The sequence below is a fragment of the Papaver somniferum genome, unplaced genomic scaffold (assembly GCF_003573695.1).
Source record: "Papaver somniferum cultivar HN1 unplaced genomic scaffold, ASM357369v1 unplaced-scaffold_21, whole genome shotgun sequence".
Classification (NCBI taxonomy): Eukaryota; Viridiplantae; Streptophyta; class Magnoliopsida; order Ranunculales; family Papaveraceae; genus Papaver; species Papaver somniferum.
In genome coordinates this window covers 4685117-4707375 of record NW_020631041.1, presented here as the reverse complement: position 1 = coordinate 4707375, position 22259 = coordinate 4685117, and the positions used below count along the sequence as shown (strand labels likewise).

The 22259-nt window shown below is 36.5% G+C and overlaps 2 protein-coding genes across 3 annotated transcripts; both read right to left on the bottom strand.

Annotated features, from left to right (window-relative positions):
• Positions 1 to 11079: 11079 nt before the first annotated feature.
• LOC113340284 (mitochondrial carrier protein MTM1-like) lies at positions 11080 to 14988 on the bottom strand. 2 transcript variants are annotated; one of them, XR_003355428.1, is made up of 11 exons: positions 14439 to 14988; positions 14005 to 14094; positions 13657 to 13785; positions 13331 to 13390; positions 13065 to 13235; positions 12858 to 12957; positions 12665 to 12756; positions 12418 to 12567; positions 12226 to 12284; positions 11849 to 12127; positions 11080 to 11572 (listed from the first exon to the last, which is right to left on the bottom strand). XR_003355428.1 is itself a non-coding variant. In XM_026585491.1 (10 exons), exons 1-10 carry the CDS (start codon positions 14676 to 14678, stop codon positions 11992 to 11994), a joined length of 1227 nt encoding a protein of 408 aa, XP_026441276.1. In that variant the 5' UTR covers positions 14679 to 14988; the 3' UTR covers positions 11656 to 11991. The 2 variants fall into 2 exon arrangements, 1 of the variants encoding a protein (XP_026441276.1); XM_026585491.1 differs by lacking the exon at positions 11080 to 11572 and having other exon boundaries at positions 11656 to 12127.
• A 963-nt stretch (positions 14989 to 15951) lies between these two features.
• Positions 15952 to 17946, bottom strand: LOC113340319. Its single transcript, XM_026585523.1, has 2 exons — positions 17622 to 17946; positions 15952 to 16246 (listed from the first exon to the last, which is right to left on the bottom strand). The coding sequence occupies exons 1-2, from the start codon at positions 17772 to 17774 to the stop codon at positions 16175 to 16177; spliced, it is 225 nt and encodes a 74-aa protein (XP_026441308.1). The 5' UTR covers positions 17775 to 17946; the 3' UTR covers positions 15952 to 16174.
• Between the last annotated feature and the right edge of the window lie 4313 nt (positions 17947 to 22259).

The following is a 22259-nucleotide window of genomic DNA, read 5'->3' as shown; positions in this document are numbered from 1 at the left end:
TAATGGAAGGAAGAGTCATAGGTCATGGTGGAAGAGGTAATCAAACTACTGGAGCAGAGTGTAAAGATATTAGAGTTCTAGTTGACAACATGTTGCCACTGTCAGAAAAGTTGGAGCTGAGAAAACCAAGTTGGAGAACTTATGGCCACAGTTGAAAAGGATAGAGCAACAGAGACGTGTGGAAGCCCTTATGAAGATATTGGAAGGCCGATGGATACCTTTAGATTTACCGGAAGGCATTTTTAAAGTATATCAACATGAATACATAGTAGTCGATGAAAATATTTTTCATAGACTTGTTATTCATGAGGAAACACCACTATCAGTGTCTGATAGTGAAGAAGAACTTGTTGTTGATTGTGACGGAACACCATTCTCATTGTATGAGAGTGAAGAAGATAAAGTTATTGTGGATTGTGACTTACCACAAGTTTATGATAGCTACCCAGAAGTTAAAGACGATGTTGTTTTTACATCTATTAGTGTTGATACTTTTATCAGGGAAGAGACAAGCATTGTAAGTATTCATGTAAACCAATCTCATTTGGTTTATGAAAATCATACTACATGTCCAGTATATGATCTTGGTTTGATATGACAACACCTTAAAACCCTAGACTTTATCATTTGATCTCATTCTCTATATTGAAAAAACAACTCTTGCCTTCTCCTCCTCCCCACCTACTCATACTCCTGAGATATTTTACTTTCTTCTTCTCGCGACTTAATCACTCGAATCATAGTTTTATCAGGTTTACCTTCCGCTTCTTCTTCAACAAAATTTATCAACAACATCAATTCCCGAAGATATGTTCTGAATCGATGAAGATCATCAACAATATAAAACAAAGATTCATCGAAAGATGGGTACAGTCTCTCCTTATAGTTTTAGTTCGTCAATAGACTAACTTATCCATCTTGAATTGAAATTTCAGAAGATAAAAAAATTCTATGTTCGTAACCTAATATCTTCGATTTCATCTTGTGTCTCTTTTCTTATTCATGATAAGAGTTGATATCTACATTAATCTCATCTTGTCTTTCTTTGAGATAAAATTTTTCTAGGGTTCATGACTGAATTTTTTTTTATTTTAAAGTTTGCATCTACTCGAACTTGATTTTTGGATTGTTAATTTTGTGTATTATTTGTCCTTTAACTGAATAGACTTGGAATTTTTCTTGGATACGGGTGATTGAAGATACATTGTACTCAAACGCGTATTTGGATCTTAAAATTAGGTCATCTAATCTTCATTTTAATTGTGAAGCTTTACTGTTTGGAACTCTATATTATTTGTGACTCCCTTCATCTGGTTTCTAATAAACTTAGATTAGTTATGGATTTGTTGCAAAGACTCATAAAGTGAAAGAAAAGATTTATTGATGGTGAGGAAGTGCTTTTCCTCTTGAACTACTAGTTGTTAAGGTAACAATATTTATTCTTTCTAAGTACTACACAATTTTCCTTATATTAACTTTGTGTCTATTTTTCCGTTCTTAGTTCATAACTGTGATTAGTTTCATATCGAGTCTTGTATATTAGTCTTGCGACATGCTCAAGGGTGTGTTGTACTTGACATACACAGAGCTCGGAGCAAAGGAAAGTGAGTATTTATCTTGAAAACTCCTTTATTTTTTGTTCTTAAGATGTTACGCTTTACAATACTATGTTAAAGTATTTATTTTTGGAAGTATTGATGCCTTATAAAATATTTTATTGGAGTGTTCATGCCTTTTATATATATTGAAAACACGGTGGTAACAGAATATGCCACCAACTTATTCTTAGGCAACCTGAATGGACTAAACTCAAACAGAATGCAGAGAGTTACAACTTAATGAATCTCAATCGGGAATTATATGGAAAGATTATATCTCTTTCTCTCACAATCATAATGTAAACAGAGACAAGTCCGTGAACCTGATTATTTCGTGAGAGTACTTACACGATTCCAAAGATCAATATCCAAGTCGTATCCAACAACTGGAATGGACTTATTTACTTGAATTGATTTTAAACTACAACCTGTGATATTTCAATTATAAAGATACATAATATAATGCGGAAAAATAAATAACATATATAGACACCTGAAATTTTGTTAACTAGGAAACCGAAAATGCAGAAAAACCCCGGTACCTAGTCCAGATTGAAAACCAAACTTTATTAAGCCACTAGAAACTCTAGCCTACTACCAATACTTTGGACCGAAATTTAGTTGGGACCAAATTAAACCATCACAGAAATTTAGTTACAGTCGCATTCCTTACGCCTCTTGAATCTCCGCAGAACTCTGCGCAATTGATTCTCTTAGCTGACGTCCTTTACGGCCTAAGAGTTTCTTCAACTTAATTGAATACTTTAAACCAATATGTATCCCAAGATAAGCCTATATGTGATTTCTGTTCTAATAAAAGATCAAGGTGAGGTAGGAAATCGATTGCAATAAATAAAGTCTATCAAACCCACAAAATCCATTCTTATGACTCCCGAAGAGCATTCTAGATTATTATTCACCTTACAAGTAAAAACTTGTGGAATCACAAAGTATGAGACGAAGATACTTTGTGATTTCTATCTATCTCAACAATCAAAAAAATATCAGGATACACAAACTATCAAGATAAAGATAGTTGGACCCGACTTCACAAATCCCTAGGTAAAGTCTTTTTAGTCGCTAAACATTAGAAGGGTTTTAAGGATCGCACGACTCTAGTTTACAACTAGGACACACAAAAATAGTGTCAGAGATTCAAAAATCCCATTTGTTTGAGGTTGTCCTTATATAGACTTTCAAGTTCAAGGTTGCTTTCGATTTAAGCTAACGTAGATTTGGAACCAATCAATCAATAATTAAAGTTAGATGAAAAAATTGGCTTGAGATTAACATAACCGTATATGCACTCTGGTTAGGATGAACCGTAACCAAACCGTGTACAATAACTTGTTCATGAAAGGTTAGCCAAAACTATCCAATTGAACAAACATGTCTAGAGTTACAAATGTGATCAAACGTGTCTAGATATTGTTTTTAGAGAGTTGTTGAAATGTCGATCATCTCACAGATATAATTCTGATACATATGAAAATATTCGACAGGGTAAGCATGTGTATTGTATACGTGTACTGTAACTTGTTCGTGAATATTGTTTTCGTGGTACGTGTATCGGGTATGCATACCCTTAAGACAAAAATAGGTTCAGGAATCCACAGATCTTCTCAGGTTTGCATACCGGATATATATGCGTACCAATTTTGTTTGGAAACCAACATATCTTTTCCGGTTTGCATACAAGGTATGCATACCTTCCTGGTTCACGAGTCAGCTGACTTTTTATGGTATGGATATCGGGTATGCGTGTACAGGGTACATGTACTGCGGCTCCAGACTTATAAAAATTCTCCCAATATGTGAACTGGCATGCATACTGTCCTGTATCCAGATTTTACAGTAGTTCAATATCTCTCTAATAATCAATTTGAAATATTCCCGAACAACGTCAATGACACATACCACTGTATCTTTTCCGGTTTGCATACAAGGTATGCATACCTTCCTGGTTCACGAGTCAGCTGACTTTTTATGGTATGGATATCGGGTATGCGTGTACAGGGTAAATGTACTGCGGCTCCAGACTTATAAAAATTCTCCCAATATGTGAACTGGCATGCATACTGTCATGTATCCAGATTTTACAGTAGTTCAATATCTCTCTAATAATCAATTTGAAATATTCCCGAACAACGTCAATGACACATACCACTGTTCCAAACTATTTTCTTAGGTTGTAAAAAATAAATTGTTCTTAACTAAATTCATCAAGTATGAACAAATGTTCTTAAGCTTAGCATATTTCGAGAACGCGGGATTCAAGATAAACTTGACTCGAAATTTATATTATGCATATAGTGTGTAACTTAGTCATGCGAGAATGTCTCATAGATAGAAAGGTGAAAACTTGAGGAATAGGTGGTTTAGTCTTAACTTACCTTTTCTCGAAGAATTTCTCCAAAATATTCGGTTGATTTTCTCCTTCTGTTGATCTTCTCCTTCAAACAGTAGAACGCAGTGATATCCTATTTTCAATTACATACTCTTACCCTAATCCGAGATTTGACTAAATTAGACTAGAAGAAAGAATTTTGATTAACTAAATTTGATAACAAGCTTCAGATAGAAATACTTGTCAGTTCGACCAAGCAATGCTCTAACAATAAGTTTTAAACCTTTTTGGATACTTGTCCAAATCCAGGAGAGATCGAAGATATAGAAACGTCTAGAGGATGAAAATTTCGGAAGATTTAGCGTTATGAAGTTGGGCCAAAAATTTGTCTATCAGTCAGATTTGGATTTCCTATGGAAAATTCACCTTCCTCATCCTCTTTTCACCCTGTTTTATTCTCGGGCCATGAGCGGATAATTTCCGTCTCATAGGCTCTGGTGGCAAATACTTTACAAGAGGTGAAAACTACAGACAGACCCATTAACGCGCACCCATTTTTTGAGAGAAAATTATTTTAGAACCCATAATTTATAAAATTTTGTTATCAATGTGAAATAAATATTGTGTTGTTAAATCCGATAGACCAAGAGAAGAAGAATTAGGTCACAGTCTGAAGAGCAAATGGATTGAGGGTTCGCTTCTGATACGATGTAGAAATGGGTGTTGCTGCTAGATGAAATTGATGAACATAGATCGAGATTCAGATGAGTTGAATTAGGGTTTGGTTCGAATTGAAATCACTGAGCAACTGATGAATTTGGGGTTTGTGTTGGTGACGTAGACACAACAAAAAAGAGATGATGGGTTGGAGCCTGATTTGGGTGATTAATCATGAGAACGAGACAAGAGAGCAAATGGGTTCTGCTCGATTGAACTGACGTTGTTGAGATGATGGTTGCAGTACCAGAGAATTGAAGATGGTGGTCACTGATGAGAAGAAAGCAGATGGATTTGAATCTACAGAGAGTTGAGGTAGTGATTAACGGGAATTTGGTGGTAACTGATTGATGTTATCGATTGATAGAAGAGAGCAGATGGATTTGAATCTACAGATAGTTGAGCTAGTGATTAACCGGTATGTGGTGGTAATTGATTGCTGCTGCCGATTGATAGAAGATGGTGGTTGAATCTACAGAGAGTTTTTAGGCCAGTCTGGTTTGGTTTGAACTCGTTTTGCTTCCAAGAAAAATCAGTGAAGATACTAGCTCTCCGCTGCTCAAATTGAAGATGAATGCGGGTCGATTAAGTTGTATTTCGAATGTTTATAACTGTTTAAGTCTTGGTTTATGTTGAATGCGTACTGTGCAGAGAAGGAATTTATTTTGATAGTCTCCAAGATGCAGCCATTATGCAAACCATCACCAACTCAGAACTGCACAAGAGATGGTTGTACAAAGGCCTGATTGAATATCCTATTTTTCTGCAGCTCTTATTGCTCACTGAACCAAGCTCTGTGTCACTGATTAGATATGTGTTTGTGAGTCTGCGATAAAGTTTAGCAATGGTTTCAAGAGGGAGAAGAATGGACAGGTGCTGAGTTTGATCTCACTTTTGGGTTTGTGTTTAAGGCCAAGAAAACAACCAAGTATGGAGTTGTAGAAGTTGATATTGGTAACGGCTGAAAGATGGAAGCTATTGGATTTATAATCTGAACCTTCAACTGTTGTTTCAAAAAGTTATTGTTCCAATCGGTGTCGAAAAGTTGTTATGCATCTATGAAAACGGATGCATAACATGTTATGCGGCTATGAAAATAAATGCATAACCTGTTATGTAGTTTGAAAAGTTGTTGCATAACTTGTTATGTAGTCCAGAAAATGTTTGCATAACATGTTATGCATCAACTTTTTTGTTATTGTTGGAACCAACAAAAACAAAAACTGTATAACTTGTCATGCACCTACAATAATATCTGCATAACGTCGTAAAAATTGATGCATAACCTGTTATGCATCCGAAAATATGATTGCACAATGCATTATGCATCGAGAAAATTATTGCAAAATCTTTTATGCATCGAGAAAATTGATGTGTAACTTGTTATGCATCCGAAAATATGGTTGGATAATGCATTATGCATAATATGTTATGCAATCGGAAAAATGGTTGCATAATTCGTTATGCGTCTGCATAATGTGTTATGCATCTTTTTTGGAGGCTGCATAATGAATATGTAGTCAGTTTTCGAAAAAAAAATCCTAAAATGATAATCACCTCCGATTTTTTCGTGAAAAACAAAAATTTGATATTGTTGTTTGTACTCGTTGTGTATCCTTCTTTAAAAGATTTCCGACGATATAAAATTTGTTAAATTCCAAGGCGCGGTTTTTTAGATATGTTATATCCAAGTTGCATTGCCAATTATACCCCTAAAAAATTAGGATGCATAACGAGTTATCCCTGAAAAAATAGTATGCATAACCCGTCATGCGGATGCATAAACCGTCATGCGGACAATTTTAATAATTTCGGATAATTATGGGTGTCAAGGTAGATATTTTTCATAATTATGGGTGTCATGGTAGATAAAATTAATTTTGGACCTAACAATGAGAATATTATTTTTTTTTTGGTCTCCCCTAATTTCCCTTACAATAGTCCTTAATCAAGGCATCTTCGGAGGTCTAATTTGGTTTAAAGAATTGTAAATTCCTTCCCAATGTGCTTCATCCGCTGCTAATGAAGAATTTTTGATTTGAAAAAGTCAAGTATTCATTTTATTTTGGAGTAAATTTATGTAAATTCAGCTCACCCTTCTTACTGAATCTGATTACTTTCAAAATTTCCCTTGACATTTGTAATAATATGCTCTATAATCCATTCTTCTCCAAAAACCCTTGTTAAATTTGAAGTTTTTAAATTGATTATTGATTTCTTCAAAAATATCTCTTGGATTTTTCTCTATTGGAGGATTCTTTTCATTATCATCAATCCCTAATTCACTTTATAACTTTGTCCTTCAATTTATGTGGCTTCTATGATTCAATTGGACACAAGCTAGACGGTTTGACGAAGCACAACAGTAAGCAAGGATTCAAACAAGCATATCAAGATGAGAATCTTGCTGAAATTAATCAAAGCAATGGACTGGTAGCAGTTAAAAGGTTTATAGAGAAAACAACTCATGGCCTCATTGGTCATCTCTTTTCAGTTACCACTACTACCATACCACCTCCAAACCCTGCACCCTATTGCCTCTTTGAATATAAGGATATTTTTGCTGAGCCTACTTCATTACCTCCTCACAGAACCTTAGACCACTCAATTCCATTAAAACCAGACTCTCAACATCCAAACCAAATGCCATATAGATGTCCATATATTCAAAAAGGAATTGTGGAACAACTCGTGAAAAAAATGCTCTCTTTTGGGATCATACAACACAGCCACAACCTATTTGCTTCACCAATTCTTCTTGTCAAAAAGAAAGATAATACCTGGGGATTTTGTATTGATTACAGAAGACTCAACAGCATCACTATTAAGGACAAGTTTCCTATACCAATTTTGGATGAGTTGTTGGATGAGCTACAAGGATTCATGGTTTTATCTAAGTTGGATTTAAGAGCAGGATATCATCAAATTCTATTGAACCCTATGGATATCTACAAGACTGCATTTAGGACTCATCATGGGAATTATGAGTTCAAAGTCATGCCATTTGTCCTTACCAATGCACATGTAACATTTCGGGCCCTTATGAATGAAGTCTTTGCTCCCTACTTAAGGAAGTTTGTTTTGGTCTTTTTTGATGATATTTTGGTTTACAGTTCTTCCATGTCTGAGCACATTCAGCATTTGAGAATAGTATTTTCTTTACTCATACAGCACCAGTTATATGCTAAGCTTTTCAAATGTTGTTTTGGTCAGTCACTGCTGGAATACTTAGGCCACATTATCACTCCTGTTGGGGTTTGTGTTGTTCCCAACAAAATTGTAGCAATACAAAGCTGGCCACTTCCAACTTCTATAAAGGAATTGAGAGGTTTTCTGGGTTTAACAGGGTATTACAGGAAATTTGTGAAGAACTATGGTGCCATCTACAAAAACCTAATTGATCTCTTGAGAAAGAATTCTTTTAATTGGAGTGCAGCTGCCACTTCTGTATTTGAACAACTCAAGCTAGCCATGTCCACAACTCCAGTCCTTGCATTGCCATATTTTTTCCAAGCAATTCACTGTGGAAAGTGATGCAAGTGAGTCCTGTCTTGGTGCTGTCTTAACTCAAGAAGGTAAACCAATTTCATTTTTCAGCTCACCCTTAGGGCCAAGATCTAGAGCCTCATCCACATATGAAAAAGAATTTTTAGCCATAGTTCAGGCTGTACACAAATGGAGGCATTATTTACAAGGAGGCAAATTCATTATCCAAACTTATCATCACAGCATCATATACTTCTTAGAACAAAGAATCACCACAGTGTTACAGCAAACGTGGTTAATAAAGTTATTGGAGTTTGAATATGAGATTCAATACAAAAAGGGTAAAGAAAATGTAGTTGTTGATGCCTTATCTAGAAGACAAGTTCCGTCTGCAAATTGCTCTGCCATCTCTATGTCTCAACAAAATTGGGTGCAATACATTCTTCAAAGCTTTGTTGGTGATGGCAAGGTGCAACAACTAATTACTCAATCGCTTGTATCTGCTGACTCTGTTCCACATTATACATACACATCTGAAATACTGAGATACAAGAATAGGATATATATGTGGGAACTAGCAATGGGGTAAGAGCCACCATCTTAAATACTGTTCATACCTCTGATATTGGGGGTCATTCTAGCATACAATCCACTTATGTTAGGACCAAGTCCATCTTTTGGCCTAAAATGAAAAAGGAGATTCTAGTATTTGTCACTGAATGTGACATTTGCCAAAGAAATAAAGGTGAATGCTCTCTTCCATCTGGGTTACTAAAACCTCTTCCAGTACCTGACCATGCATGGAAGCACATCACCATAGATTTCATTGAAGGTTTGCCCTTGAGTGACAGCAAGAGTGTGATATTGGTGGTTGTTGACAAGATCACAAAGTACAGCCATTTCATTGCTCTACCGCATCCTTATACAGCTGCTTCTGTGGCTAAGTTTTTCTTGGATCAGGTATTCAAATTACATGGCCTTCCTTCTTCAATTATTTCAGATAGAGATAAAGTTTTTACTAGTCACTTCTGGCAAGATTTATTTATAGCTTTGAGTACTAGCTTGAATCTCAACACTGCTTATCATCCTCAAACTGATGGCCAATCAGAGAGAGTTAATTATTGTTTGGAAACTTACTTAAGGTGCATCACTGGCCACAAACCTAGTAAATGGTGTCAATGGGTATCTCTTGCTGAATGGTGGTACAACACTAGTTATCATACTAGTTTAAAAATGTCTCCCTTCCAAGCCTTGTATGGCTATCTTCCCCTACACATGGATTTTCCATCCTCCACCACCACTTCTGTAGCTGTTGTAGAGTCATATCTAAAGGACAGAAACACAATGATTGATATATCCTTAAAGAGTCTCTTCACAATGCTCATGCAAGAATGAAATTCTTTGCTGATAAGACAAGGACAGACAATACATTTACAGTAGGTGACTTGGTATATTTGAAACTTCAACCTTACAGGCAAGCTTCTATTTCATTGAGGAAAAGTTTCAAGCTGTCTGCAAAATTCTATGGACCTTTTCCTATTTTACAGAGAGTTGGACCAGTGGCCTACAAGTTACAGCTTCCAGATCAGGCTAGAATTCGCCATGTATTCCATGTGTCACAATTGAAGCAACACATTAGTAAGAAGCACACACCCTCTCCTACCTTGCCTATTGTTGATCATGCAGGTGAAGTAATCATGGTGCCCGCAAAAGTCCTACGACACAGAACCATTACTATTGGCAGGAGGCAAGTACCACAGGTGCTCATCCAATGGACTAATTCAACTCAGGAGGATGCTACTTGGGAGGTCGTGGCTACCATTCAGTCTCACTATCGCAGCTTTATCCTTAAGGACAAGGATAATTTCCAGCAGTAGGCAATGTCATAGTCCTAAGGGTTTTATTGAGTATTGTGGTCTTCCTGTATTAAGTGGGTGGGTGCTATTATAACTGTGTAGTCATTAGGTTGTATTGAGTTAAGTGTTGACCGATCAAATATTGACATGTGTCCACTATACGATCGTTGTTGTTAGGTCTCACTTCCCTTAAATGTGTAAGAACCTTCTTCTCTTATTCGTTAATGAGAAATATCTGCAGTTTAGTGTTAGAGGTTGTGTTCATTAGGGACTCAGATTTACTTTCTTCAACTCTTGATCACCAAATTGTATTGAGTACAGTACATTCACTTAACTGAGTTTTGGGAAAAACTTTTCAGATAAGCGTGCTCGGCCGAGAGTAGTCACAGGATGGGTGACCTCTTGGGAAGCTGTTGCTGGACGACCGCAGCGATGCCCGTTGAAAAATCCCACACTGCCGGATATCCATAGTGGCTAAGTGGGGACAATATTGGTGGAAGGACGGGTCATTACAAATGGTATCAGAGTCGACGATAGGTCACCTGCTGAGGATGGGAAGGTACGCTGGACAGGGTTGGTCCAGGTACTTCTCATGAGGGGCACGGAACGTCGGAGATCTGGGCTTGAGTATATATTCTGAAGCCGAGGACGACTCTAATTTAAGGTGGTGGTATTGTAATACCCCGATATTCGGCAGTGGTCGGCCGAATGGAATATAAGTAATGGTTTGTCCTTTACTATCACCGAGGCCTGATGAGTTCACTTAACTAAGTTGTGGGAAAAACTTCTCAGTTAAGCGTGCTTGGCCGAGAGTAGTCACAGGATGGGTGACCTCTCGGGAAGCTGCTGCTGGATGACCGCAGTGACGCCCGTTGAAAAACCCCGCACTGTCGGATATCTGCAGTGGCGAAGTGGGGACAATATCGGTGGAAGGACGAGTCATTACATTTTTTGATTGCACTATCACTAATACGATATGGAGTATTGTAAGCTCCAGTCCCAATGCCCCATTTACAGAACAAAGATTGTCCCAATGCCCCATATACAGAACAAAGATTTGAATAAATGGTTCTGTGATTTTTTCTTCACAGTCAATATTAGTGTTGGTAAAGATTTTAAGATGTATGATACTACGTGTTTTACAATTTGGCTCATCTGGAAACCCAGATGTGCAAAAATCTTTGATAACAAGTCTTCAAATTATGTGGAAGTGGCTTACAATGTCTTATTACGGCTAGAAGATTGGAACACCTCCAGCCAGTGGTGTTTTAAAAAGTATAGTTGTCAAAGTGGGACTAACACTCCAATTTTGTTATGCTCGTTTAGGCATTCTAACCAGGAATTTTGTTCAGTCGATGTTGATTTTTGGGAGCACGCGGTACTGCTAACATAGTTTACTTCTGTCAGTGCATATGTACTCTCTCACTCTGCGTTTGGTTGTATTGGCCGACCTTCATGCATAAGAGTTTGGCTATCATCATTTCATTTCTGAGAGTTAGGATGACCTTTGACTTCGATCATACAAATAAAGATCAGCCTTTGGTAATCATCAAAGGATACACATATTTCTGCATAAAAATAAAAAAATACTGATCAACAGAGTTTGCATTTTTGACCTTTACGATATCAGATTATTAATATTAACTGGGTCAAGTAAGACTAACAGAAAATTCTTTATTAAGTTAACTAAATTACTTAAAGAAGTGCACTAATTCGATCTCTTATTTACAGTCAAAAATGATTTCAGTGCTAAGCTAAACATACAGGTAACAAGATTTTATGTATGACAGTTTTCTTTGATACTGCGTCTTCATATAAGAAGTTAAAAGAGTAATTTCTCTTACTCGTTAATCGGGTATTTCCACTAAGGGTTTGAACTTTGGAGGCAAAATTTTGGGTCTCTCATACGATCCTCGCCAGGTACATCACTTGAAGCGGAGGCGGCTTTCAAAAACTCTTTAATAGAACATTTTCTTCTGCTAGCCTCTTATAATGCATTCACACGCCTTTCATGTACCACGTATTTCACAACTTCATAAAAGGAAACTACAATACCTACGGATGGACCAGCACGAGCAACACGTGGCCCTACACCTGTAAAGAGGCCTTTCATTCCTCTATCCCTGCACCAAAAAAAGATTTCTTCAAAAACATTTCCAGAATGAGTTGGTTTGTAGGCACAAAATTCAGTACATAGAAACGATTGTGGAAAGCTACAAACCTCCAAACTTCCATCAGTGTTTGCCTTGTCGTCATTCTCAGTGCCCTGGCTGGGTCCTTCTGGAAATAAAAAAACATCCACTTCTATTAATCAGTTAACAGCATCAACCTTATGCCTATATTTATTGCCACCGCAAGCATGTATGTTATATCTATGTACGAGATGCATAAAGTCTTTTATACGAACACAAACCTCTATTTGCCTTCGTGTTTTTACAACATCTAGAGGGCATGTGGCAGCAGCTGCGAGGCCTCCTGCAGCAAATCCTGCTGCGAAATTGGCCCCAAGGACTCCTGCTACATTGCCTTCATCACCCACCAGACCAAGAAGCCTTCTTCTCATCTGTTGTTAAAAAGTAACAAAAGGTAATTTTCTGAACTGAAAGAGCAATCAGCAACGCATAAGTTAACTACAACTGCTATTGAGAACGAAGTCTGACCGGCTCAAGTGTTGACCAGCAAATTGCAGAGAAGGGAACATCGCGAGCAAGTTGTGCTCCAACTCCTGTCCACAACGTGCGGTATCTTTGCACTGGTTACAAGAAAGAAAATTATTGAAGCAAAATAAGAATACCTTGCCAAGTCTAAATTTAATATAAACATCAACCGATAGTTAAAAAGATCTCAACTTACAGTTTTGCATGTTATTGGAGTACTCAGAAGATGGGAGAACTCCATGTAAAGTTTTCAACACACCAGGAGGCTTCGCACCACCTTGGACCTCTTTAAATGCCTAAATCAGCAAATTCGTTAAAAGGTCATTAGGCGCCCAAAACCTTAGGGGGGAAAACTTTTTACTGTTCATCCAACAAAAGAAAGAAATCCCCGACAATTCAATACCTGCATCCTGGTCTTAGCGAGTTCAATAGGATAGCAAGAAATGCAGGCTAATGAACGTGCCAAGGAGCCTGAAACTAAGGGTACATAAGTAGTCAAGTACGGAGCATTCCTGATGGTAAGATCTTCCATCCAGTTGCGAAGGACATCGTACATGGGTAAGTATATCGCAACCTGGTTCACAGTTTGAAAATGCAATTAATAATCCGAGATGAAATTTACAAGACACAACATCAGAACATAGCCACAGAGAAAGAAAACCAACTTACAGTTGGTACAGCTAGTGCTAGGCCAGCATTTGTACCCCTCCACAACCTTGCAACTCCTTCCTGCAAAAATCCACCCAGTAACAATATGAGTAAACAGGTACTTCTGAGGATCAAACAATCATGTGAGAACTAGATTCTCTTTCTAATGCTTTGGGAATGAAATGTTCATGTACTAACTAGTTCATTCGTTACAAAACAATTTACATAAGAAGTAAGTTTGTGGAAAAAATGGCTGCTATTAGTTGTGACCTGAGACAAGGACTGGATTTTGGTTTCTCTCCTCTTACTCTAAGCTCGCAACCAAATCAATATAAGTACATACATACCTGTTGAATAATTTTATTGAAAACATCTAGCGTTCCTTTGTACGTAAAGCAATCAGGAGGGCATATAAATGATGGACCAAATAATGCTGCACGAGCACATGAAGGACTACATCTCAAATCTGAAAATATCTGAAACACGAAATCCACAACCAAAGTTAAACTTCATTGATTTCCATAACTCGTAACACTACCAATCACAAATGTACAAACATATGTGTTCAAGTAATATTTTTACACATCATTCTAGCTCACACTCTTGTATTACCAAACATCAAGCTAAAGCTTCATTTGTGCAGTGAGACCCCAAAGAATGAAAATGAAAGGAGATGCTAGATATTAAATACATACCCCGCTCGTCCGAAAAGCTGTCATCCGAGCACAAACATATTCGGTTACATTTGAGTATGGAACACCCGCAGCCTGTGCTTGCAATCTTGTCTGCAAAGCACATACACAAACAAGACCAAATATATTGGAAATCAGTATACACTTCCCAACACTAAAACAGAAGCAATCACCAAACATACTCATTAACTGAAGCTCATAAGCGAAAAAACACAGAACAAAGAATTATTTATGTTTAATATACACACAACAGAAGCAAAATAAATTAAATTTTAACAAAATTCATCATTTTTAACCCAATTGAATCACATAAACCTAACAACAACCCCAAATTGAATACAGGGAATTTCCTAAGCTCCTCGGAAACCAAACAACTCAAAATCAAAACTCATTTACACAATTAGAATAGAAGAAAAAAGGGTTTGTATTGAAATTACCTTAGCAACATCAAGAGGATTGACAAGAATAACAGAAAGAACAGCAGCACCAGCAGCAGAAAAAGTTCTTTCTCCAAACCCTAAATTAACATCAACAATTTTATTGGCAGCCCCAACAGGATCAGGCGGCGGTGGTGTGAAAATAGAATCAGACATTGAAGAAACATTCCCTTCAAAATCAACTCTTGATGCAGCCGCACTCATCCACGACGGAGGCACACTAGGTCTTGAACAAACCATCTCCTTTAAATCTTAAATATAATCCCAATAAATATAACCTTTTCTGATTCAAATCAATAACCAACCAAAAAAACAAAAAAGGGTTTTCAGGAAACAGAAATTAAAATCCTCCTCCAATTAGGTTTTAGATAAAATCAGAGAAATGGGTTTTTGATATTTTCTAGGTTTATACAGAGAGCGGGAGGTGTCAGTGCCTTTGATGATGAGAAGGACAAGAGTCACTGTGAAATGTGGAGAAAAGAGAAGAGATCGGCTAACGTATTCCTCTGTTTCTGGAGGATCATCAACTCGATCCCCTCTCTCTGAGTCACTTTCTAGATTTTTCTGAGGTCGGTAAGGTAAGGGGGTTATGTGTTTTTCCTGAGGTCCACAGGAATTGACTAAAGTCTTGAGGCTAAAATTTGTTGGCCTTGTCACTCAAGTTATTGATGGTTGACTAGCCTACCTATGTGGAGATGTGGTTGCCAAGTAAGGATTTTGCGTGCCCGCCTAATCAAATTCTGAAAAGATCAAGAGTATAAAATTTTAGAACCACTAGTAATACAAAAATTACCTCTAAATATCGGTGTTCGGATACACCCTGAGAAATAACTTTTTTACTTGACTAAGTTGAGAAATCAGAAATTGGGTTGGATACTAGATTTGAGAATGACTTTCAAAAGTAGAAGAATATCCCAAGATTATTTGGCTTCCAGCTTTGCAATTTTGATTCTGGTTGTCAAACGCGCAAAGGGATGCACAATGAGGTGGTATTGGGCAATATATTGAGCTATGGATCAAGGGAGGTGGAGTGTTGTGAATTTATTTATGCAACAATGTTTTAATAGGCTCTTTATTGTGGTCATAGGAGCATTGATTAGGAGATGTTGCAAGAATGCCACAAGATTTCCGTAGGGTAAAGAAGGGTCAATTGGTGGGTAAGTGTGTTTTGCGTGTGCTGTGGTAAATTTGACCTTGGTAAAAAATGGGCTCTTTCTTGGGTCTGCACGTTTTTGAGTGTGTTACGGAGTTAAATGGGTGAAAATAAAAATTACAGTTACCAATACCATTAATGAATTTTTTTAGTAGAAGTAAAAAGTCTGACAGGAGGCGATTTCTCTAGGTAAAGAGGGTTCCATAATCCATTGGTGTGCAAAGTGTTTTTGTGTGTGCAGCAGTGAATTTGGCGCAGGCAAAAAACGCTCAAATGGTGTGGGCATGTGTCGTGCGTGTTGTGCAGTTCAATAGAGGGAGTTACATCATAGTAGAGTTATCAGATGAGTGAAATCCAAAAGAAGCATAAGAAAAATTCCCCATTTACTGAGTTGCAGCAGGTAAATAAAAATTTATGTTAAGAAGTTCCAAGTTCAGTATAATTTTACTGCAAGTAAAAAAACCAGAGTAAAAGATACACTGGTTATTGATTGTCGATATCTTGGACAGGGTTAAAACCCCTTCTTCACTAACTAGACAATCCTCTTATAGTGATGCTGAAAAATTTCTTCTGCAGAACGCAGTCATTGCTTATTCTTCTTGTCCGAATCTGCAACAGCATTGTAGTCTTCGGCTAGAGAGAACTTCTTAACTTTCTGAAAAGGAACAAGATAAACAATTTAAACCTCCCGATATGATAAAGAAAGAACATGGAGATACTATGAGCTTCAAGAGCAGAGAATTATAATAACAAAGGGCAAATTTCAGTCAGCCGAACGACAAATTTACAAAAAGAGACAACATGGACGATATGGACATAAGTGTTCGAGGTCTGAGCCCCTTTTACGCACTAAAAATTACAAGATTTGATGCAAACATGTTCTCCTAAAATCAATTGGAAATTGGCAATGCCATCGGAACTTAAAGTAACTAGCTACTTATGTTGTAGTTCAACTTCAACTGGTACAAATACTGATACTAAAACATTCACAAAAGTCAAGAAGAAGGTTTCTCTGCAAATCGGATCATGGCTTCATTTGACACGGTGCAATTGTTTATTTTCCAGTCTTCTTACTTAACTCGATTACTGAATCACAGCAGAATTACCAGATACGTGGAACATATAACAACTACATGAATTCCCCAAATCCAATAGAAGACACAAATAAGTGCCATATATTATCAGACTTGTCATTGTTATGGACTATAACTCACTCTCAAAATGGAACAGCAAGAAATTAAGCAAACCATCACCCTACAAGTTTCTAATACACGAATCTTGCATATGCTGAGACATGTTCAACGGTGGTGCTAGTACCAAAGGTAGAAGGGGGCAAAAATAACCGCAATGTGGGGGAAAAACATGAATATAAGCACAAGCATAGTAGGGCAACATGAAGGCAGTGATGGTTGGTACAATTGTGTACTTTCGATATTCTTACTTTGACTTAAAGATCGAATCCTTAAAAAAAAAAAAAAAAAAAAAAAGGATTGAATCCTTTAAAATTACCACTGAAAAGCCACCACCTGCACAACATTGTTCACTAGATGAATTTCCCAAATTTAACAAAACAAACTATGACCATTCACCTATTAAGTTTTAAAAACACGTATTCTGCATATGCTGAGACATGTCTAGTGGCTGAGCTTAGGATCAAAGGTAGAAGGGGGCAAAAATAACCGCAATGCACTGGCAAAATATGATTAATAGAATCACAAACATAGTGGGGTTTGAGTGAAAATATAGATAAATCGCTTTTTGGAGACAGTTGATAAGTGGGGGCAACTGCCCCCATTTCCCCTTGTGTCCAGCATAATTTCAAACACCAGGTGCTCATGAACAATTTTTCCATCTAACTAAAAATTACTAATCAAGAAACACAGCAACCAAAATTATTAATTATCCGAACTACAATAATAATATGTAGAATCAGATGAACCTATTTTAATCTCTAATCCCCAATCTCTTAATCAGAATTAAACCCTAACTGAAAATGAAATTAACAAAACAAGAAGATTGTTGTTTATTACCTTGTCAAGAACACAATCCCTCAACGCATTCAAGAACCGGATACATTTCTCCTGATCAAAACCCGCTCCAGTCACACAGTTTAACAAATCCAATGCCTCTTGTGCACACATTGGAGGAGCAGGACCAGAAGAACCAGAACCAGTTTTCTCCATTTATTAAGCTCAGAGGAATCCCTACTAAGATTTCTAGACAGAACCCACAAATCAAAATCAGATATTTAAACGAAATTCAGTTTGTAATTTTCTTAACTTTCTGTTTTTTCTTTATTGAAATAAAAACCCTCACGAAATCTCTCCCGCCTCTGTTTCTTTTAGAACAAGTTCTCTTTTCTTGAAACAGAATTCACTACTCTTGGAGTTGGTTTATATATTCTCCACTACACGAAAGAGGTTCTTGGCTTGAGTGAAACGTGGCAATCTCTTGGCTGCAGAATGTGAGTGAAGGTAGGCTAAGGTGTTGGCTTAGTTAACCAACACTCATTTGGAAGTTTCTAAACTGTGTGCGGAACTGCGGATAGAGGAATTACTGTGTGCTCAAAAAGTACCCCCATGGGCCTACTAGCCGATGGACCAAAAGTATTTCGGTTTGGGCTTAGAGGCTACCCAATACCTTTCCCGATTCCCACGACACTTTGAGGGTGTTTGTTTTCTTCCGACCCAACCAACTCGTCTAAGTCATCTAGATCTGACTTATTACATCTTAATCTGACTTGTTACATCCTACTCAAAATTTATTAACTACTAGAGTTATAAAACATTTAAATCAAGCTAGATATGTGCTAAACTAGTCGGGTACAAAATGATGCCGAACTAGTTAGATGTATGAGACGACTCAAATCTCGAATCAAACATCAGAAAAACGCAACAAAGAAAAAAATGAACGATTTGATATCGGATTCGAGAATTGGTTCTGCTCACACGTATGATTTTCAGGTATAATTTTTTTAATAGGCAAGTCAGATTTGAATAAATAAAAAAAGAACATCCATAAGCATGTTTAATATAACATGTGCACATAGCATATCTCGGTTGAACCCAACAAACATTGGCATGTCAAGTTTGGTTGTTACATTTTAGTGTCAAAATCTCATTTAAGATTCACTTGATTATATGCTAGAGTCAACTTCATTTAGGTTAGACTAGGAACTTTAGGAATGTCAAGACGTACAAACATTACTCCGAAGAACTGAAGAAAGAGAAGAAGAAACGACTACAAGGACGGCATCATCCTTCCTCTTGAGGTTAGTAATATTAACTTGAACTATTTCAATTCCTAACATATCTTTCAAGTCGTGCTATATTGAAAACATAACATGCGAAGCTGTACATATTGTATATAATACTCTAGTATGGAGACATGATCAAATTAGTTGATCATAGTATCAAGGAATTAGGATACGTAGTATAACGTCTATTTATTGAACTTCGTATTATATGATATCAACATAATCGTGTACACATTGTTATGATTATATGTATGGGTTATGGTGAAGATTTCATCCTAGGAAACATTGTTTTACAATTGTATAAACAAAGTAGATTCATTAACTTGTTTCACGAATCGAAAGGGAAATCAAGATGTATTGGTCTGGGTATTTATTGCATATTCATTGGATGACCAATTTGTAACTTTTGGGTTATTATGAAACCTAAGTATATCACCATGAGATGGTATGATCAATACTTGTAAGTGGTGTGGCCGATTCGTGTAATTGGTGTGACCAATCTCAAGTAGGTAGTCTGATTGATCCTTGTGAGAGGTGTAACTGATCCCAAGTGATACCATAATTAGAATGGAACCGGTCCTTGTGAAAGGTTTAACCGTTCCTTGTGAGAGGTGTAACCGGTCCGGTAACATATATGACCTATCACAAGTAGGAAGAACATATTAAGGTAGAATCGATCCCAGTGATTGGTAGAACCAATTCAAATCCATGAAAGTGACTTGATACGATCAATCACTTAGTTGTCTTGGAATTTTGATATAACTAGTTCTAAACTTTTTTGGAAGTGTGGTGAAATCGATTCTATATGAAATAAGGATTTGTATTGAAAAGATTTCAATATACTCCTGAACATGTGCATTCACTCTTATTATTTATTGTTCAAAGATATTCCTTGATACTTAAGGTGATCCTTATCCGAAATAAATTGAAGAATTTTTAATTAAGATATTTAATTTTATATATTTTAATTACTAGCAATTAAAGCAAATCTCTAGAAAATAAAAATTAGTAATGTGCATTTACTATTTCGAGATTTTATATTGAAAGAATTCAGAAAGATTGGACAAACATTTATTGGAAGGGTTATTGTATTTTTGGTACTCAGGTTTTGTCCATCTTGGTGTTTGGTACCTGGAAAAAAACGCTGACTTGCATGGATTTATTTTAGTTTTGACTTCCGTTTAATAATTATTAAAATATAAATAAAATATAACTATTAATCTAAAATATTGTTATGCTCTTTCACTCTAGTCTCTGGAAACATAATCTATTTTTTACATCATCTTCTTTACGCCTCCACAAAAATTAAAATGAAATCGAGAGATGATGAGAGTCTTGGTGTAATAGATTCGAGGAAAGTTTTGAAATTTGGAAGGCACTACAAATGTCGAGGAGTAATGTCTCATTTGCATTGATGAGCGATGATAAGGATGACTAAACGTTCATGAAGGGTGGTGAAAATATTTTGAATGACTCACTAGGAATAGAAGATTTTGCCTAGAAGTGATAATAGCATCATATGTAATTTTGTATTTTGTCTAGATGTGACAATAGCATATGTATTTTGAAGAACTCGCTTAAGTATTTTGTTGAAATTGTTTTTTATTGATAAATTATGGAACACAAGGTACTTTACTTTGGGAGAGAAGTCACATTGTTGATCTTTTTTTTTTCTTGTTTCATTACTAGACCATATTACATTCCATTACATGAAATTACAACCCACATTACATTACATCAAAATTTCATTACAAAAGGACTAATAATCGGGTCTACGAGTGCGATAGAAGTCCTTCAAGATGTTGAAATGAGGTAAGTATTGGAAATTTGACCTTTTCCACCTTCTCCATTCTTGAATAGCACACTCTAAAACTTCATAATCAGTTTCACCTCTAAGTCGTATTTGAGCAATAATACGAAATAATTCCATAAATTCTTTAACTTGATCGCTTATCTTTCCGTACCGACAATACAACTTAATTCCATCACGTTTATAAGGGTTACCGGTTTCAGAGAAAAAGTTTTTATAAATGGTTCTCCAAAAACTTGTAGTCACAAGACCATCTTGATGTCGTTCTTCTCCTCTTTTTGGATAACATAGTATATAGTTGCGGCAAAGACATAAATCTTCGTCCAACGTAAAACCAGATTCAGCCATAATCTAGTGTATTTATTTTTATACTAGAGTAAGAGTTTAGGTGGAGAGGGTTGATGTTGAAGATGTAATGTCTAAATAAGAAAAAATAAGATGGTTGGGCATGTATGTTCAACTTATGTATAAAACCAAGATGTGTAACGGCTCTATTTTCAAAAATCTGGTAGTACAAGTTCCCAATGGCTCTATTTTCAAAAATCAGGTAGTACAAGTTCCCAACGGCTCTATTTTCAAACCAAATAGGTACAACAAACTCACTTTAAAAACGACTTACACCTATGTTTTAGAGAACACGAACCTAGACTAATCATAGGAGCCAAGCAAAGAATGTTATTATGATGGTTACGTCTAGGTTGGAGAGAAAGGAAACCTGGACGTAACTCTGAGAAATAGTTTTTGTCAGGCTTATGTCTGGTTTTTCCGAACCCCAAACCTAGACGTAAACCTGCAAAACTCCCCAAAGTCTTTGTTGTCAGCCTTACGTCTAGGTTGTGCATACCCCCAACCTGGACGTAAATTTTCCTGAGTACCAATTTTATTTTATTTTGCATTTCACTTTAAAACTAGCAGCACAAATCCAATTTTTAGACTTATTCATTCATTCTAGCTAATACTAAGCCAAATTTGTGCATTCACTCAAACATAAATATTCGCAAATAAAATTCATTCTAGCTAATACAACCAAAGGACAATTTAATTATAATGTTGATAATCTTCTACACCAAAGTAAACTTGTTCATAACAACCAAAGAAACAACCAAAGGAAACTAAATAGTCTTCTACACCAAAAGCAACTTGTTCATAACAACCAAAAGAAACTAAATAGTCTTATACACTAAAGGATACTTGTTCATAACAACCAAAGAAACAACCAAAAGAGTAGTTTTCTACAATGTCTACTCATTAAGAGTACGACCACGACATCTTTTGTTACTACCTCGAGTACGAGGACCATTAAGACCACCTCGAGTAAGAGGACCGTCACGACCACCTCGACCACGACCACCCTGACCACGAGCATGCATATCCTCTTCTGTGGATTCAGAACTACTAGGTGATGGCTCATGAAGTTGACTAGTACCCACATCTCCAGACGAATGCCTACTCCTCTTCGTGCCCCTCTCAAGTGAATCATCCTTGTTTGGATCAGGAAAATCTTTGATTTGTTGTTAATCTTTACTTGTGCACTTGGGAGAGCCTCACATTTTTCACGCATGGAGTCAATGTTTGTGCCAAGTGAAGGCATTTATTTTTCTA

Excerpts from the sequence above, each read along its gene's own strand:
- LOC113340284 (XM_026585491.1), bottom strand. The coding sequence starts at position 14,678 with ATGGTTTGTTCAAGACCTAGTGTGCCTCCGTCGTGGATGAGTGCGGCT. Across the intron at positions 12,958-13,064 it reads TCGCTAAGACCAGGATGCAG|GCATTTAAAGAGGTCCAAGG; the intron begins GTATTGAATTGT and ends TTGCTGATTTAG. Across the intron at positions 12,285-12,417 it reads AAACACGAAGGCAAATAGAG|AAGGACCCAGCCAGGGCACT; the intron begins GTTTGTGTTCGT and ends TTTTATTTCCAG.
- LOC113340319 (XM_026585523.1), bottom strand. The coding sequence starts at position 17,774 with ATGGAGAAAACTGGTTCTGGTTCTTCTGGTCCTGCTCCTCCAATGTGT. Across the intron at positions 16,247-17,621 it reads GGGATTGTGTTCTTGACAAG|AAAGTTAAGAAGTTCTCTCT; the intron begins GTAATAAACAAC and ends GTTCCTTTTCAG.